Source organism: Cervus elaphus, chromosome 10 (assembly GCF_910594005.1).
Source record: "Cervus elaphus chromosome 10, mCerEla1.1, whole genome shotgun sequence".
Taxonomy (NCBI): Eukaryota; Metazoa; Chordata; class Mammalia; order Artiodactyla; family Cervidae; genus Cervus; species Cervus elaphus.
This window is the reverse complement of record NC_057824.1, coordinates 49505566-49523331: the sequence shown is the minus strand read 5'-3', so window position 1 is coordinate 49523331 and position 17766 is coordinate 49505566. Positions and strand designations below refer to the sequence as shown.

General features: G+C 55.2%; 1 protein-coding gene across 1 annotated transcript in view; it reads left to right on the top strand.

The window, feature by feature from the left end:
- The window catches only part of ZAN (zonadhesin), a 34847-nt gene that overhangs the window by 4174 nt on the left and 12907 nt on the right, over window positions 1-17766 (top strand). The window contains exons 7-28 of the mRNA XM_043915091.1: window positions 1393-1557; window positions 1881-1972; window positions 2472-2550; window positions 2641-2787; window positions 3325-3596; window positions 3901-3985; window positions 4842-6047; window positions 6750-6934; window positions 9216-9357; window positions 9518-9634; window positions 10123-10247; window positions 10440-10585; window positions 11411-11554; window positions 11912-12019; window positions 12123-12292; window positions 13348-13550; window positions 14844-14985; window positions 15260-15507; window positions 15734-15914; window positions 16143-16254; window positions 16643-16737; window positions 17041-17217. Of these exons, the coding sequence (XP_043771026.1) occupies window positions 1393-1557; window positions 1881-1972; window positions 2472-2550; window positions 2641-2787; window positions 3325-3596; window positions 3901-3985; window positions 4842-6047; window positions 6750-6934; window positions 9216-9357; window positions 9518-9634; window positions 10123-10247; window positions 10440-10585; window positions 11411-11554; window positions 11912-12019; window positions 12123-12292; window positions 13348-13550; window positions 14844-14985; window positions 15260-15507; window positions 15734-15914; window positions 16143-16254; window positions 16643-16737; window positions 17041-17217 (4341 nt within the window). The remainder of the gene's footprint in view (window positions 1-1392; window positions 1558-1880; window positions 1973-2471; window positions 2551-2640; window positions 2788-3324; window positions 3597-3900; window positions 3986-4841; window positions 6048-6749; window positions 6935-9215; window positions 9358-9517; window positions 9635-10122; window positions 10248-10439; window positions 10586-11410; window positions 11555-11911; window positions 12020-12122; window positions 12293-13347; window positions 13551-14843; window positions 14986-15259; window positions 15508-15733; window positions 15915-16142; window positions 16255-16642; window positions 16738-17040; window positions 17218-17766) is intronic.

The window sequence follows — 17766 nt, the reverse complement described above, 5'->3', positions numbered from 1 at the left end:
AGAGGAGGTCTCATAGAGGTCACGTTTGAGCATAAACTTTTAGGAGGTGAGGGAGAGGGGCATGAAATTATTGAGGGGAAGAACATTCTAAGCAAAGGGGCCAGCCTTGCAAAGACCCTGAGGGGGGAGTGGATTGGGGGGTGGTTGTTGAAGCACAGCAGGGAGCCACATGCCTAGGATGGAGAAGATGAGCCCAGATGGGTCCTGGGAGGTTCAGACCACTTGGAGCTTTGAAGGCCGTTGTCAGGACTAACTGTGGCTTTGATTCTACATGGATGCAGGGGCCATTGCAGGAGCAGGGGAGTGGCCTGCTCTGACTTACGTTTAAAAGGATCACCAGGTTGTTTTTGTACTAGAATCCACTGAAGGGACAGGGCAAGGGCAGAGTCCATTCTTCTCCATCCTTCCCTCTGATCCCCTCCTCTGATCTTTTCTGCTGCCTGAGGTTTGCCTTCTAGAAAGACTTGGAGAAAACCCCACCTCACCTTCATACTAAGACCCTGGAGAGCAGGGCCAGCCCATCTCTACATCTCCCTCAGCATTCAGCACTATACCTCATGCCTAGCAGTTTCAGCAAATGTTATCGGGGGTTCCCTTCCCTTTTTTCTCTCCTCCTTTTCCCATCTTGCTCCCTTATGTCTTCCCATCGTTCTTTCCTTCTTCTCCTGCATCTTCTTTTCCGCTTCTCAGATGTCCCAGTATCAACACTTGTTGCTTTCTTTCACCCTTTTACCCCTTCCCTCCTCCTTCCCTTTTGGCTCCTTTCTTTTCTCAGGCCTGCTTCCTGCCATTCTCTCCATTTCAGCCTTCTTCTCTCCTCTACAAAGCCCACCTTTCTCGGGGGCTCCCTGGGCCAAGCGTGCTCTCCAGGTAGAAGTCCTTGGGTGTCGTGACACGTGCCTCCTTAATCCACACCCCTCCGTGGCACCCCCCTCCTGCAGCCCAGCTTCCAGGCTACCTACCAGTTGCATCACGGAGTGAGGTCCAGGCTGATCGGCTGCCTGAGCTGGTGGGCTGGTGGGGGTAGGCGGCTGGGCGCGGACATCCCCACAGTCAGCATCATACCCGCATTCTCGCCACTCCGTGAGTCACTTACGTCCAGTGGCTCAAGAACAGGAAGAGGATGTTTGAGGGGACCTCAAACATCAGAATCCAGAGGACAGGTCTCTGACTGCTGCTTCTGACAAGATGCCGCCTTTCCTGCCTCCTCATCCAGACCTGCCAAGCATTTCTGGAAGAATCCAAGGCCTCAGCCATTCGTGTGATGGGTGTGGGCTCGCCTCGGTGCTGGCTCATCCTTGGCAGCTGTTAAAGGTCCCTGGGGCCAGGCTCCCTGCCCCTGCAGCCCCCAGCCCAAGTCACTCAGCACTTTACTGATCTTTTCCTCCCCAGATGGCTATTACATGCTCCTGGACCCCAAGAATGCAAAAGCGAGTCAGAAATCTGTCCTCCTAAGCCCCCTGATCCAGTCCTCCGGCTGCCTGAGTCTGTCCTTTCACTACGTCCTCCGTGGCCGGTCTCCCGGTGCAGGCTTCATGGCCTACGCATCTGTCTTGGGTGAGAATGTCAGTGTCACAGGACTCACACTGTCCTGAGGCTCTTTTTCCAGGGTTGGGTTGACGAGGAAATGGGGGGCATCCCCCAGGGTCTGGGGAAATCTGGGATACTGGCAAGATGATTCCATGGGGTGGAATTTGGGAGCAGGGAGGGCATGGGCTTCTGGAAAAATAGATTTTAAAAAACCAGGAGAGTGAGACAAAAGGATGTGCTGAGAACCTACTCCAGGTATTCCCTCGGCTACTCATCCTTCGGAGTACTGGTGTGACTTCATTTCCCAGCCCCCTTCATCTCATGGCCCTCTTGGGTTCCTTCCATCGTAGGCAGCATCCGGAAACACACCATCTTCTCAGGACAACCTGGACCCAACTGGCAGCCTGTCTCTGTCAATTACACAGGCCAGGGACAGATTCAGGTATAGAGCAGCAAGGGGTCAGGTCTCCTTTTATGGGAGGCGTGCTCGATATTGACATGGACTGAGAGTCTGGGCCCTGGAAGCCGGGTGCCTGGGTCCCTGCATACAGTAAAATCAGATGGAGGGGGCTGAGCTTTTAGGCAGGGCTTCTCTGGAAGCTCAGCTGATAAAGAATCCGCCTGCAGTGCAGGAGAGCCCAGTTCGATTCCTGGGTTGGGAAGATCCCCTGGAGAAGGGATAAGTCTACCCACTCCAGTATTCTTGGGCTTCCCTGGTGGTTCAGGCAGTAAAGAATCCATCTGCAATGCAGGAGACCTGTTCAATCCCTGGGTTGGGAAGATCCCCTGGAGGAGAGCATGGCAACTCACTCCAGTATTCTTGCCTGAGGAATCCCTGAGGACAGAGGAGCCTGGCGGGCTACAGCCTATGGGGTTGCAAAGAGCCGGACATGACTGTTATGCTTTTCCTCACTCCTGGGCCCTTCTCCCTCTCCCTTCAGTTCACCCTGGTGGGCGTGTTTGCAAAGATCCCAGAGCCAGCGGTGGCCGTGGATGCAATCAGCATTGCTCCCTGTGGGGGTGAGAGGGGCTCGGAGAACAGGGTGGGGGTTGAGAGGGGAATAGAGAGCATGGCGCAGATTTCTTGCACCTCCCATTCTGATTCTCCAGAGAGCTTTCCTCAGTGTGACTTTGAAGACAAGGACCACCCCTTCTGTGACTGGGTCCAGGTATTACAGGATGGCGGACACTGGACCCAGGGAAGTGCAAATACGCTCATCCACGGTACAGGTCCCTTCGGAATCTCCCTCAGTGGAGGTGAGGAGAGGGGGGAGCCCTCAAGGCAACGAGTTCCTGAATCTGCTCACAGCTAGTGGGCGGGCTGGCGTGATTGACACAAGATGTAGGTGGTGAGGATCAACCAGGGGGTGTTTACTGGAAAGCGGTAATGGGGCCAGAGCTCTGGAAGCAACAGAGGTAGAATGAGTTGAGGATTATGATGTTCTGGGTTCACTTGAAAACCCCCTAAAAAAATCCAGGCATCGCATTTCTCATTGAGCCCAAGGCCTCAAAATCCACTGTCGTTTTCAGTCAAGACATTTACTGATGCAGCCAGTACAGGAGTCTGGGTTGCTGGTTTGGTTTTCCCTTTCTTTCTGATCCTGCCTTCTTCCAGTGAGAAGTCTACAAAGAGCAGGAAACCAAACCAAACAACAAACAAAAAAGTCCACTGCAATGTGGGGAGTCTGGGTGTTTGCATCTCATCCCCACTTGGAAAGCAAGGTGGCGCTCAGGAAAGCACAGGCCTTGTCCTCTGGGGGTTTCTCACCTTGCCCGTTCCCTTCTTATGCCCAGAAAGTCACTTCGTCTACCTTGAGGCTGACAAGTTCTCCCAGGAAGGCCAGTCTTACAAACTGGTGAGCCGGCCCTTCTGTGCCCCGGGTGCCATCTGTGTGGCGTTCGCCTACCACATGGATGGCCGCGGAAAGGGCACGAAGCTCAGGCTTCAGCTGGGGAGCCCTGCGGGCAGCCCCCCAAGTTCTCTCTGGGAACGAGTTGGGTCTCAGGGCCCTGACTGGCTGAACGAGTCCACGACCATCCCTTCGGGACATCAACAGCCTATGCAGGTGAGGAAGGGCGAGAGGCACTGTGTGAGCGCCACCGTGGGGCTGGTGAGGGGGATGAATGGCTGGGGTCCAGGAGCACAACCAGGACTGCGAGGATGGATCTCTGGAGGAAGGGCGGAGCAGAGGGCACTCTGTGTCCCCCATCAGGCTCTCCGGCCCCTGGGAAGGCCAGGGTCCACAGGGCACTGTTGAGGCCAGAATAAGGCGACATCTTGGTGGAAGACAGACTCTCTGCCCAGAGTCACCGCGTTGCCAGGCCTTCACTTCTATTTCTCTCTTGTTTTTTTCTCCCTCGGACCCTCAGCTGATGTTTGAGGTTGAGAGGGGCTCCCACGCTGCCTTCGTCGTTGCTTTGGGTTTCATCTTCATCAGTCAGGGGACCTGTCGAGGTAAGACAGGACCCCAGGCCCCGGAAAGGGGGCTGCGCTCTGGGATGAGCAGCACCTGAGCTTCTCTGCACACGCTGCTCACAACTCACTGATCAGAGACTTATGAATGCGTCCTTTGTCACCCGAACGTTACTGACCGGAGGCGTTTCAATGTTCACTGACATAACAAATTGCTGGCCACAGGCGTTCATTTCTGCAAACACCAACACCGCCCCCCCCCACTACCCTTTCAATAATGTGTTAAAATGCAAGTCCTCTTTTGTGTCCTGGTGGCTCAGTTGGTTAAGAATCCACCCGAAATGCAGGAGACCCAGGTTTGATCCCTGAGTCAGGAAGATCCCCTGGAAGAAGGGATAGGCTACCCACTCCAGTATTCTTGCCTGAAGAATTCCTTGGACGGAAGAGCCTGGTGAGCTACAGTCCACGGGGTCGCAAAGAGTCGGACACAACTGAGCGACAAACACTTTTGTGCCCGAGGCCCCACAAAGCCCCACAAAAAACATCCCATTTGTTTCGTTTCCCAAACCCGGCGCAAGAACAGACATATATTCGGGGCAGTTTTTGTTGAGTGTTGAGTGAATGGAGATTGGGTTGGGATTAGAAGAGGTGTGACAAAGTTACCCACTCCAGTTAGATGGGGGTCAAGATGGGGGTGGTGTGATTTTGACTAAACTCCAGGAATTTTTTTTCTTTGCAGGATCTGCATCTACAGCACTCCTTCCCAAACCTCTAGGTCCCCCTACTGGCCCTTCTGAAACCCCTGCCCACACAGAAAAACCTGTGACCCCTGAAGAAACACCCACCACCTCTAGTGAAATATCCCCTGTCCACACAGAAAAACCTGTAACCCCTGAAGAAACATCCACCACCTCCAGTGAAATATCCCCTGTCCCCACAGAAAAACCTGTGGCCGCCACAGAAAAACCAACTGTCCCCAGTGAAACACCTCCTGTCCCCACAGAAAAGCCTGTGGTTCCCGCAGAAAAGCCCACTGTTCCCACAGAAAGACCTACAGTTCCCACAGAAAAACCCACCATCCTCCCTGAAGAACCCACCTTCCTTCCTGAATGGCCCTTTGTCCCTCCTGAAGGGCCCACCATCCCCACAGAAAAGCCCACTGTCCCCACTGAAAAGACCACCACTCCCACTAAGAAGACCACCATTCCCACAGAAAAACCCACCATCCTCACTGAAGAACCCACCTTCCTACCTGAATGGCCCTTTTTCCCTAGTGAATGGCCCCCTGTCCCTACAGAAAAACCCACAATCCCTGCTGAAAAGACCACCATCCCCACTGAAAAAACAACCATCCCCACAGAAAAAACAATGGTCCCCACAGAAAAGACCACCATTCCCACAGAAAAAACAACCATCTCCACAGAAAAAGTCACTGTCCCCACGGAAAAGACCACCATTCCCACAGAAAAAACCACTGTCCCCACTGAAAAGACCACCATTCCCACAGAGAAAACCACTGTCCCCACTGAAAAGACCACCTTTCCCACAGAAAAAACCACTGTCCCCACCAAAAAGACCACCATTCCCACTGAAAAGACCGCCATTCCCACTGAAAAAACAACCATCTCCATAGAAAAAACCACTGTCCCCACTGAAAAGACCACCACTCTCACCAAAAAGACCACCATTCCCACTGAAAAAACAACCATCTCCACAGGAAAAAACACTGTCCCCACTGAAAAGACCACCTTTCCCACAGAAAAAACCACTGTCCCCACCAAAAAGACCACCATTCCCACCAAAAGGACCACCATTCCCACAGAAAAAACCACTGTCCCCACCAAAAAGACCACCATTCCCACCAAAAGGACCACCATTCCCACAGAAAAAACCACTGTCCCCACCAAATATACCACCATTCCCACTAAAAAGACCACCATCCCCACAGGAAAACCCGCTGTCCCCACTGAAAGGCCCACAACTCCCATGACACCCCAGCCCAGCCCAGCTCTTGTACCCACTCAGCCGACAGTCTTCACGATGCCAAGTACCTCCATGACCCCTGTGACCCCGGCCACCACTACAACCCCGAGACCTACTCCTGGTATGTGGTGGAGCCTCGGACAAAGAGCTGGAAGTCAGAGACAGTGGTGAGGAGAGAGGGCTGGGGAAACGCATGCTGTAGAAAAGTGCAGTCTCAGAGGGAAGAGGAACCAATCATGGTGACTTTAGAAAGAAAGATGAGGACAACCTTGAGAAGGACGGTGGGGGATGGGTGGGGTGGGGTTGTTTCGAACCAACCACTAGACTTACTAGTGCTTCTTCTTTTACTAAGATATAATTCACTGCCGTCAAATTCATCCTTTCAAAGTGTATGATTTGGTGGTTTTAGTGTGTTCACAAAATTGTGCAACCACCCTCCCTTTTCCATTTCAAGACATTTTGCATCACCTCGAAAAGAAAGCCCATATTCATCAGTGGGCGTTCCCTGTCCCCCAACCCCTCAGCCCTTGACCACCACAAACCTGCTTTCTGTCTCTATGGATTTGCCTGTTCTGGACAATTCATACACAGGAATGATGTTATAGGTGGTCTTCTGTGACTGGCTTCTTTTTTTCTCAGCATGTGTTGTTGTCAAGGTTGTGGTTTATCCAGGCTGTGGTTTGTGTCAGGACTTCGTTGCTTTGAATGGCTGAGTAACATGGCTCTACTTCCTTGAGAAGAATGGTGGTGGGGTGGGGGGTTGCCGGGTAGAGGGGAGACAAGAGAAAAGCTGGGGGTTTAATGGCGGCTGGTTTCCCCTCAGCCATGTGCCCCCCGAATGCCCACTACGAACGCTGTGCCTGCCCAGCGTCCTGCCAGAGCCCCAAGCCCACCTGTGGTCTCCTTTGCAAGCCTGGCTGTGTCTGCAATTCAGGCTTTCTGTTCAACGACTCCCGCTGCATTAATGCCTCTTCCTGCAATTGCTTCTACAATGAAAATTACTACAAGGTGAGACCTGGGGCTGTCCACTTCCCCAGAGGGAGACTGTGAGCCGAAGCCCTGGGGTCTGGCGCCGCCTGCTCTCCAGTTTGGCATAAATTTGGATCCACGGGACATTCTCAAGGGGTCAGCTCTCGGGCAGTGATGACCTGGTGCTGGAGTCTTTCACTCATAGTTCCCCAGCCAGGGATTGAACCCTCAACCCTTGCAGTGGAGGCGCAGAGTCTTAACCACTGGACCGCCAGGGAAGTCTGGCGGCATGTGGTTTTTGATGGTCACTCTGTTCACACAATAAATATTTGTTAAGCAGTCACTTTGGCCCAGCCTGACTCTAGACTGTGCGAAAGATCCTGTCTTCCTGAGGCCCTGTCCTCGGTGCTCCTGGAAGCTTTGAAATTTTTGTATTTCTCCATCCTGTACAGGCAGCCATGATGCACTAGACCCTAGACCAGCCAGCTATTGCAGGGCCCTTATCTCCATCCTGAGGAAAGTCATGGGTCCCTGTGTATACGGAGAGCCCCGGACACTGAGTACATTCAGGCATTTTCAGGGCAGAATGAAGCATTCCAGAACCTTCTTCCAAAGGAACTTGCAGGGAATTCTCTGGCTGTCTAGTGGTTAGAACTCGGCACTTTCACTGCCAGGGCCCTGGGTTCAATCCCTCACTGGGGAACTAGAGATGTAGCCAAAACAAAACAAACGAACAAGGAATTTGCAGATTCTGATAGGATCCGTCAAAGGAGAGGTGATACTAGTCTTGTCTCTCCTAATTGATTGCCCCTGGGCGCCCCCAGAGTTTCTGGAGGCTGCTGGCCAGTGCTGTTCAGAAGGGACAGATACAAGCCTCATATGGCACTTATGTGTCCTAATAGCCACCTTTAAAAAAAGGATGGGACTTCCCTGGTGATCCAGTGGTTAAGACTTCACCTTCCAATGCAGGGGGATGTGGGTTCAATCCCTGGTCAGGAAGCTAAGATCCCACAAGCCTTGGGGCCGAAAAAAACAAAGCAAAACGTAAAAAAGGAGTATTGTAACAAATTCAGTAAAGACTTTAAAAATGGTCCACATCAAAAAAAAAATCTTGAAAAAAAACAAAGGTACAAGGAAACAGGTTAAATTAACTCCAGTCATCTACCTATTTCAACAGGTAATTAATATTTATTAATGAGATTGTTTATGTACCTTTTTTTTAATCCAATGAAGTCTTCAAAATTCAATGTGTATTTCACACTTAGAGCCGATGTCAATCTGCACCCGCTACATTTGAAGAGCTCAGTGGCCAGATGTGGGCTATTGGCCTTTTGGCCATTATATTAGACAGAGCTGCCGAGAGTCAGGCTGATCTGAGTTGCAGCCTGGCTCTGGCACTTGTTTACTGAGTGACCCTAGGCAAGGTTCTCTCTTGACCTCTTCAAATCTGTTTCCATATCTATAAAACGCGCACAATGAGATTTTTTTACCTCATGTGGTTGCTGTGAAGATGAAATTAGGTCCCAATACAGACCAGTTACTTAAATGTTAATTATTATTGTTAGCAATTTATGATAAATATAGTCAACCTATTAAATAAAAGTGCAGTCAGCTACTCATTATTGAATAGTACGTCTTCTCAGCTCTGGGGTTCTTCCCATGGAGCATCAGAGTTCCTGCTCGTCTCCTTGAGGGTTTACTTCCTCCTCCAGCCCTCTTAACCTGTCTCCCGGGTGTCCCTGCGTCAGTGTTGGGATAAGCTTCAGCTGTAGCTGGGATAGAACCATCTGGTGATGTCAGAACCATCAGCACCAGGCATCTCTTCCCTCTGCCCCAGGAAACACATATGGATTTATGTTCACTTATAAATGCAATAAACATAATTGGGTACCTTTAACCCTCTTGGCATTAGGGTCACCATGAATAGGGCAGGTCCACATTCTGGGGGAGACTGAAGGAAGTATTCATTAAATGAGAACTCTTTGCCAGGCACTGTGCTATGTGTTGGAGCTAAGATAGCAAGTAAAGATGGACACAGTCCCTTGTGGGGGAGCTTATCAAATAATCACAAAAATTAATATAAAAGTGTGGTTGTGTTAAGTCCTGGGAGGGAGAAGTACCCACAGCTAGTTGGGGTGGTCTGGAAGGTCTTCCTGAGAAGGTAGCCACCCTTGAGCTGAACTCTGCTGGTTGTATGGGAATGGTTTAGATGGCGGGAAGGGGGACAGGCTCCAACACGGCATGTGCAAAGGGCCTGGGGCGAGCAGGAGTCTGAACAAGGTGAGTGGTACCCTTGTAACCCCAGCCCCCTCGCTCTCAGTCAGGGACGGAGTGGTTCAGCCCCAACTGCACAGAACATTGCCGCTGCCAGCCTGGCAGTCAGATAGAGTGCCAGCCCTACACGTGCGGGACACACACCGTGTGTCAACTGAAGCATGGCCAGTACGGATGCCACCCCTACGGTGAGACCCCTCAGGCTCTCCCCGCCTGTCCCCACGGGTGTGACACTGGGGTCCCCATCCCTTCCTTGACCAGGGGAGCTGGGACCACTAGGTGGGTGAGGTGGCCGTGGCGCCTGGCCTGGCAACCCAGCTTCACGCGTCCCCCATGTCCCCTCGGCAGGCACTGCCACCTGCTTCGTCTATGGAGACCCTCATTACTTCACCTTCGACGGGAGGTACTTTAACTTCATGGGCAAGTGCACCTACGTCTTGGCCCAACCCTGCGGCAACTCGACAGGTAGGACCCTGGGGGTGCCTCCCCTCCTCGTCCCCACGGCCTGGCCGTGGAGCCCGAGGTCGGGAGAGCTGGGCCTGGGAGCGCATGGGCCGGCGGGGCAGGGCCAGAGCTGACGGCGGGGCGAGATGGGAGCGGACCGACTGTAGAGTGGGGGGTGAGAGGCCCACCGGCACGCAGGACCAGACCACGGGGCGAATGCAGGTTAAGACCCCTCTCGGCGCCAGTTGCTTCCTTGGCCTGCTTGGACTGAGGGCGGGCCCGGCAGCAGACACCCCCGCTGGCCGGGGTAGGCCGGCTTCCCCGGGGCACGGCAGTCCCAGGCTGTTCCGGAGGACACCCCCACTCCCGCTGGGGTCCTGCCTCCCCTCTGGCTTTCTCCCCACAGAGTCGGGTGGGGGCGCCCCCCCTCCCCCGTGGGGGCTCAGAAATGTTTCTGGAATGAGCGAGCCCGCTGGCGTTCTCCCCTGACCCCTCCTCTGCCGGCCCAGAGCCCTTCTTCAGGGTGACGGTGAAGAACGAGGAGCGAGGACAGGAGGGCGCGTCTTGCCTGAGCAAGGTCTCCGTGACCCTGTCGGAAACCACCATCACCCTGCTCAAGGGCCGACACACGCTGGTAAGGCCGTCCTCCGCTCAGCCCCCTGCGGCTGCCGCCGTGGCCTCATCCGCCCAGCTCCTCCAGAGCGTTCCGCGTGGAGCCGAAGAGGTCACGAGCGTGGCATGGGGTTGTGAGAGTCAGCTGCGGGGGTCCTCCTTGACCCCCGGATCTGTCTCATCTCCTCCCTCGGCACCCCCTCCCGCCTTCCAGGTTGGGGGTCAGCGAGTCACCCTCCCGGCCATACCTTCTGAAGGCGTCTTCTTGACTCCAAGCGGGCGGTTTGTGCAGCTGCAGACGGCGTTCGGTCTGCGGGTGAGATGGGACGGTGACCAGCAGCTGTATGTGCGTGTGCCCAGGTGAGGGGGCGACCCAGGGAGGCAGCTGCCACTCCTGCCACTCTGCCCCTCCCTCCCTCTCGGGGACTCTCCCACCCCCCTTCCCCTGCCATCCCCGGGCGTTCATTCTCAGTTGTGGGTAGGAAACACCTAGCTCCACCGGCAGGCCTCCTTTTGGTTGCAGAGGGGGAGGAAACGCTTTCAGGGCCGTGGGATAATAGCAGGATATATACACAAGGCTTCGGGAATGTTCTAGAAGGAGTTGCTAATGAGCCATGGGAGCCTTCAGAACAGTGGTCTCTTGACTGCAGTCTTCACAGATGAGTAGATTCCCCAGATGTCCAAACAAGGGAAAGAAAGACTTGACAGAAATAGTGGAGGTTTCCCTGGTGGTCCAGTTGTTAAGACTTTGCACTTCCAATGCATGGGGCACAGGATCGATCCCTGGTTGGGGGACTGAGATCCTGCATGCTGCTTGGTACAGGCGAAAAATTTAAAAAAAAATTTTTTTTTTCAGTAAAAAGAAGAAATAGGGAATAGTAATTGCAAGGGATTGCAAGTAATTGAAAGACATTCCAAAAGTGGAATGTCTTAGGGCCAGCAAGAAGTGTGCCATGACTGGAAGATGGGGTGTGAGCAGAAGACTGGGAGGAGTGGAGACGTGAAGACGGCTTAAGGGCGAGAGCTTGAGGTCCTGCGGCCTGGTGCCTGGCGTGCAGCTCTGGTTCCCTGTCTGCACCTCTTGGTCCGCAGCCTGCCTGGTGCCCATGGCCTCCCCCGACCCCCACCCCTCAGATGATGGAGACCCTTACTCTCCACTAACACCCTTCCTTCCCCGGCCCGCAGCACCTTCTCCAGCAAACTCTGCGGTTTCTGTGGCAACTATGATGGCGACAGTAGCAACGACAACCAGAAGCCGGATGGCAGACCAGCACAAGATGAGAAGGAGCTGGGTAACAGCTGGCAGACCTCGGAGGATGAGGACCAGGCGTGAGGACCTCCCCGCCCCCCACTCCGCTCTCCTGCTCCTTTGCCCCTTCGAGGAACCAAGAACCCTGACCGGCATCACTCCTGTTCTGCCCTCTCTGTATGCCCCCACGTCTGTCTTTCTCCTGGATCTGGTTCCCTGCAAAGTTCACCGCCACCACGTTCACCCCACCCTCACCATCAGTGGTCCCCAGGCGATTCTGAGCAGCCCCGCCTCCTGCTTGCGGGCCCCGTTTTCCCACCTCTTGGCGTTCAGATGTTGTCCACTAGGGGGTGTCGAGAGCGGGGAGACTGCCCGGGCAGGGAGGGGATGGAGGCGAGCCTCGGTCCTTAAGGCTTGTGGGGGTGAGTCTCTTCCAGGTGCCAGGAGAATCAAGCGTCTCTCCCATCTTGCAATACTGACCTGAAGAACACACTGTCGGGGCCGGAGTACTGCGGACGGCTCGCGGTCGATTACGGAGCCTTTCAGTACATAGTGGGGGGGAGCAGGAGAGGCCGTGCCCGGGCCCATCAAAATGGGAGGAACGAGGTTCCGTCCTCTCATCCCTTCTGACCTGGCCTCTCTCCCTAGGGCCTGCCTGCCTCACCTCAAGGTCTCTTCCTTCTACGACAACTGCATGCTTGACATGTGCAACTTCCAGGGGCTGCAGCAGATACTGTGTGCCCACATGTCGGCCTTGACTGAGACCTGCCAGGAGGCCGGCTATGCGGTGAAGCCCTGGAGGGGACCCCAGTTCTGCCGTGAGTCGTGCGAAGATGCGGGGCCCCTTTCTTCACGCACACATCAGAGGGCTGGGGGCTTCTGAGAGTGGTGGCACAGGCCAGGGGGTTAGGGGGGCAGCACCCGGTGTAACCCCTTCACCCCTACACAAGGACCAGGAAATCCGCAGAGTCGGAAACCTCCCCTGAGAAAATCACACGGTCACCTGCACACTCAGGAAGGCTTCCTGGGATTTCCTCCCAGCTGTGGATTTTCCAGGCAGTATTTTCACTCTAGGGCTTCCCTGGTGACTCAGACGGTAAAGAGTCCACCTGCAATGCAGGAGACCTGGGTTTGATCCCTGGGTCTGGAAGATCCCCTGGAGAAGGGAATGGCAACCCACTCCAGTGTTCTTGCCTGGAGATTCCCATGGACAGAGGAGTCTGGTGGGCTACAGTCCATGGGGTCACAAAGAGTCAGACAGACACGACTTAATGACTCAACAACAACATTTCCACCCTGGGTTCAGCTTGGTTTTGTTACATCTGATCTGGGCCTGGAGTACACTCTGACCTTTTTTATTTCTGTTAAAGTCTTAATTAAAGTTCTTTGGGAAAATATTTTTTAAAAAGAAAGAGAGGAAAAAAAAAAGAGAGAGAAAGAAACCCTCCCAACGACCTGAGGATATGGGTGTGAGAGCAAGGCACCCCAGGTGGAGTGGTATACACGTAAAATGCAGACTGGTGGGTAAGAGGGTGCCCTACAGCCCCCAGTCCGGCCCAGCTTCCTGGGGGGACTGCTTGAACACCTTGGTGGGGCCACATGGGTTCTGACTGCTCCCCTGGGGCCTGCCTACCCGGCAGAGCTGCTGAGGCTCCTGGTGGGTCTGCTCCCGTGGTCCTGCCTCTTGGCACCTCCTTGCAGGGCCCCCTCCTGGCCCAGGGGGTGGAGGCTGAGTTTCTTGGTGGTTTCTCCCAGTTCCTCTCTTCTGGAGATCAGGCTGAAGCCTCTGGCCATGGGCCTTCTGAGCTCTAGGCTGGGAACCACCTCTTTCGTCTTCTCCCCACCCTGCCTCACCTGTGCTCCCCTCCACCAGCGCTGGCCTGCCCACCCAACAGCAGATACACCCTGTGTGCCAAGCTGTGCCCTGATACCTGCCATTCCACGTTCTCGGGCATGGCCTGCCAGAACCGCTGCGTGGAGGGCTGCGAGTGCAACCAGGGCTTCGTCCTCAGCGGGCTCCAGTGCGTCCCCCAGTCCGAGTGTGGCTGCCTCGACCCCACGGCCGGCTACTTCAAGGTGAACCGCCGGGGCTGGGCCTTTCTCAGTGCTACAGCCAGAAGGCACTTGTGCGGGTTCTGAAGTCTCTGCCCAGCTCGTGGGCAGGAGACAGGAGACCGGGGGTGGGGGGAGGGGTAGGAGGAGGGCTTAGGTCTAATTCCCCATTTTCTTTCTTCAATTCCAGTACTTTACACCAGAGTCAGCCCAGTCTCCAGCAGAACCTGGGACCCCCAGTTCTCTCCCCTCCCGTCTCCCCTGCCCATCACATCCCTGAGTCACTTCCCTTGTTTCTCATCCTCTGAAGGCCCAGGCGTTTCTGTGTCTCACCTGCACTCTCTCTCCTACGGAGGGTCTCTTTCTCAGTCGCTACCTGGACCCCATCTGAACCATCTTCTCAGAGGCAGTGCTTGAGGCTGGCCCTGGTCCGTGAAACTTCTCTCTTCCTTCTTTGCAAGGCCTGAGGATGAGGTCCATCCAAGCTTTCCACCACCTGATATCCACGGGGCTCTCCCCTACTCAGCGCCGCGTTCCAGGCTGGCCCCCAGAACACTCCTTATCCGCATTTTACTCTTTCAATTTCACCTTCTTTGCAGCCCCCTTTCCCCTGCTTGGCCTCCCAGGCACCACCCGGGTTAGCCACCTTCTCCTCCTTTGAGGTCCTGTTGAAATGCTGCCTCCTCCTTGAAGCCCTCCTGATGGCACCCTGATAAGCATCCCTAAACTCTTGCAGCACGTGCCAATGGCAGGAAACACCCTGGGTGCCCTGATGGTCACCTCTGGGTGCATCACGGGCTGGGGCATGGGATCTGTTTGTTTACGTGTTGACTGTCCCCTCTGAACTGTGAGTTCTGTTAGGGCAGGGGCATCGTCCATCTGGTTCATTACTGAATTCCTGACGCCTGGCACAAAGCAGATGATAACTGTATGTTGAAATAGTGGACAGACAAATAATGGAGTGACTGAATGAACGAGCAAATGCCAGAGTTTTGTAACTAAGCCTGGAGTTTTGGGATGACATGAATGCTTCCCAATGAGCAGGCAGTGATCTGAATAGCAGAGCTAAGATGACTTCCTCTTTTAAAAATCATGTCTATTCATGGTGGCACACTGACTCTCTAGTGGGGCCCGTACTCCAGTGTCTGCAGGCTTTGTGGTTGCTACAGACAGGCTCCGTTGCTTTGCCACATGTGGGATCTCTGTTCCCTGAACTAGGATCGAACCTGCGTCTCTCTGCCTGCATTGCAAGGCAGATTCTTAACCACTGGACCATCGGGGAAGTCCCGACGAGGGGACAACTTCTTTTCCTTCCAGATAGGGGAGCGGTGGTTCAAGCCAGGCTGCAGACGGCTCTGCATCTGTGAGGGCACCAACAGAACTCGCTGCGTGCCATGGCAGTGCCAGGCCCAGGAGACGTGTGGTCGGCAGGAGGGCACCTATGGTTGCCACCCTCAAGGTGAGCCTGGGGGCTGCCCAAGCGACCTTGAGCGGAGGCATGGTCCTGTCCTAAAGCAGAGAGCTGGGGTATAACCAGGGGCTGGGAGGTGATTGCCCGGAGCCAGAACAACGCCTTTAAGAACCCAGACAGGGAGGCTGCAGCAGTCCCTGATCTTGACCTCTCCACGCCTCACCGACCACCTGGATGAGCTGTGGGTACCATCACCGCATGGACTCACCCAGATGGCAGATCAAGGTGAGTGCATCTCTGAACGCCGTCTCCTCGTGCCCAGGGTCGGCCACCTGCACTGTCTGGGGGGACCCCCACTACCTGACATTCGATGGAGCCCTGCATCACTTCATGGGCACCTGCACCTACATCCTCACCCGGCCTTGCTTGTTGAAGTCCCTGGAGAATTACTTCTTTGTGAGCGCCACCAACGAGTTCCGCGGTGGAAACTTGGAGGCCTCCTACGTCAAAGCCGTCCAAGTGCAGGCCTTCGGCATCAGAGTCTGGATGCTCAAAGGCCGCAAGGTCATGGTGCGTGCCTCCGCCTGCCTCCCTGTCCCCACCCCCAGCCCACGTGGCATCTCTCTTCCCTTCCCCCTTGCCTGTAGTTACAGCTGTCCGGCAGACACCGAAACCCCAGTTTCTGAGACACACCCACCATCCCCCGGCTCCCGACCCCCGCCTGCTCCCTGGTCTCTTGCCCGTTGTTATCCTGTCCCCGGAGCCTTTCCCAACCTCGTCCTCCCTACCTCTGCAGCTGGACGGTCACCAGGTGGCTCTGCCCCTGTGGTTTGCACACGGCCGGATGACCGTGAGGTCCAGTGGCTCCTTTATCCTCCTCTACACGGACTTCGGGCTTCAAGTTCGCTACGACGGGTACCACCTGGTGGAAGTGACCGCTCCCTCCTCCTATGCCGGCCGGCTCTGTGGGATGTGTGGTGAGTTCCCTGGGCACATGCAGGTGGAGCCGGGGCCACGGGCAACCCGAGCCTCTCGGGGTCTTGCTCATCCACACGGGAACAGGTGCTTGGTTGAGGGCGTTGTGTGTGAGGGTGGGCGTGAAGGGAAGCCGAAGATGAAGGAAGAGAAAAGGCTTCTCTTGGAGAGAGGGTGGCCTCTTGGTCCTGGGACCGAGCCTGCGGCCTCTCTGACGGCTCGGCCCCCAGGGAACTACAACAACAACAGCCTGGACGATGATCTGCAGCCTGATAAGAGACCTGCTGTCAACTCCGCGCGCCTGGGGGCCTCCTGGAAGCTAAATGAGTTATCTGAATCTGGGTGAGCCGGGAATGGGGAGAGCGGGGAGCTGGACCCGGGCAGGGAGCTGGGTCAGGGCAGGTGGGGAAGCCTTGGCAGGCAGCCTGGTGGTATCCCCAGTCTCTCCTGGAATTGATGGAAGGTTGTTCTGACCTCCCACACTCCTGCCTGCTGATTTCTCCTGGGCTTCCTGACCTGTCTCTGGGGAAGTCCACCCTGAGATCTAACCTTTCTCCTTCCTGCTCCATCTGCTGACCTTACCACTCAAGGCCCTCGCTCTGTTCTCTCCCACGCTGGTTCCCCTCCCCGCTTCCCTCTCCATGTCTTCTGGGAAGACATGGCTTTTCTCCATGGCTTTTGGGAAGTGTCCTCTGATCCTAAGTCCCTGTCCCTTCCCCTCCTCTGTTAGCTGCTTTGCTGCAGACGCCAGGCCCCCCAGGTGCCTGGAAAAGAATGCAACTGACCCCTGGAGTAAGAACTGTGATATCTTAGTGAATCCTCAGGGTAAGCCACGCAAGGGCCCCTGTTTGCTCCCCCCCCAACCCCCGGGACAGGAGACAGAGGAGGGGGCTGATCATTGAGGGAGGGCGGAAAGGTGAGACAGGAAATAGAGACAGCAAAGGGGATGCGGAGGCAATGGTCACCTGGGGGCGCCGATGGATCTGTGGGTTTTTTTTGCATCTCAGGCAGTAGGTTCTTAATAATCACGGGTTTGGATGGAAGTGGATGTAGACTTTGCCCCAGAGCAGCCTCATGGTTCTGCTTCCTCCCGAGGGTCACTCTCCCCTGCCTTGTTTCATCCACCAGGACCCTTCTCCAAGTGCCACAGGGTGGTGGCCCCGCAGGCCAGCTTCGCCAGTTGTGTGTATGGCCAGTGTGGGACCACGGGTGACGCCTTCACGCTGTGCCGCTCTCTGCAGGCCTACGCGTCCTTGTGCGCCCGCGCCGGCCAGGTCCTCACCTGGCGGAACAGCACCTTCTGCCGTGAGTGACCCAGTGGCGTCCCCTGAGCCCTGCCCTCTCTTCCTCTCCCTCAATTCTGCTGCTCCACTCTCCCCTTCGCAGCCCGGCCCCCAGCCCGCATGGGGGTGCCCTCTGCCTCCTACTCCCCGGTCTCTCGGAGCCCAGCCCCCATCCTCCCCTCGACTCCCTCCACTGGGAGCCCCCATCTGATTTCCACCTCACCAATGGCACTAGTGGTAAAGAACCCCCCTGCCAATGCAGAAGACGTAAGAGATGCAGATAGGGACCTAAGAGACCTGGGTCAGAAGACCCCCTGGAGGAGGGCATGGCAACCCACCTCAGCATTCTTGCCTGGAGAATCCCCATGGACAGAGCAGCCTGGTGGGCTATAGTCCACAGTGTCACAAAGAGTCAGACCTGAAGCGACTTAGCACCACCAAAAAGTTCTGAACTCATTTGGTTACTGTCTCCTTCCCATCTTCCCCAGGTCACTGCTGTGATGACCGTTCTTCCTCGTTCCCAGGAACTCATTTTGTTTTCTTAATTGTAGTAAAATATACAGAACACAAA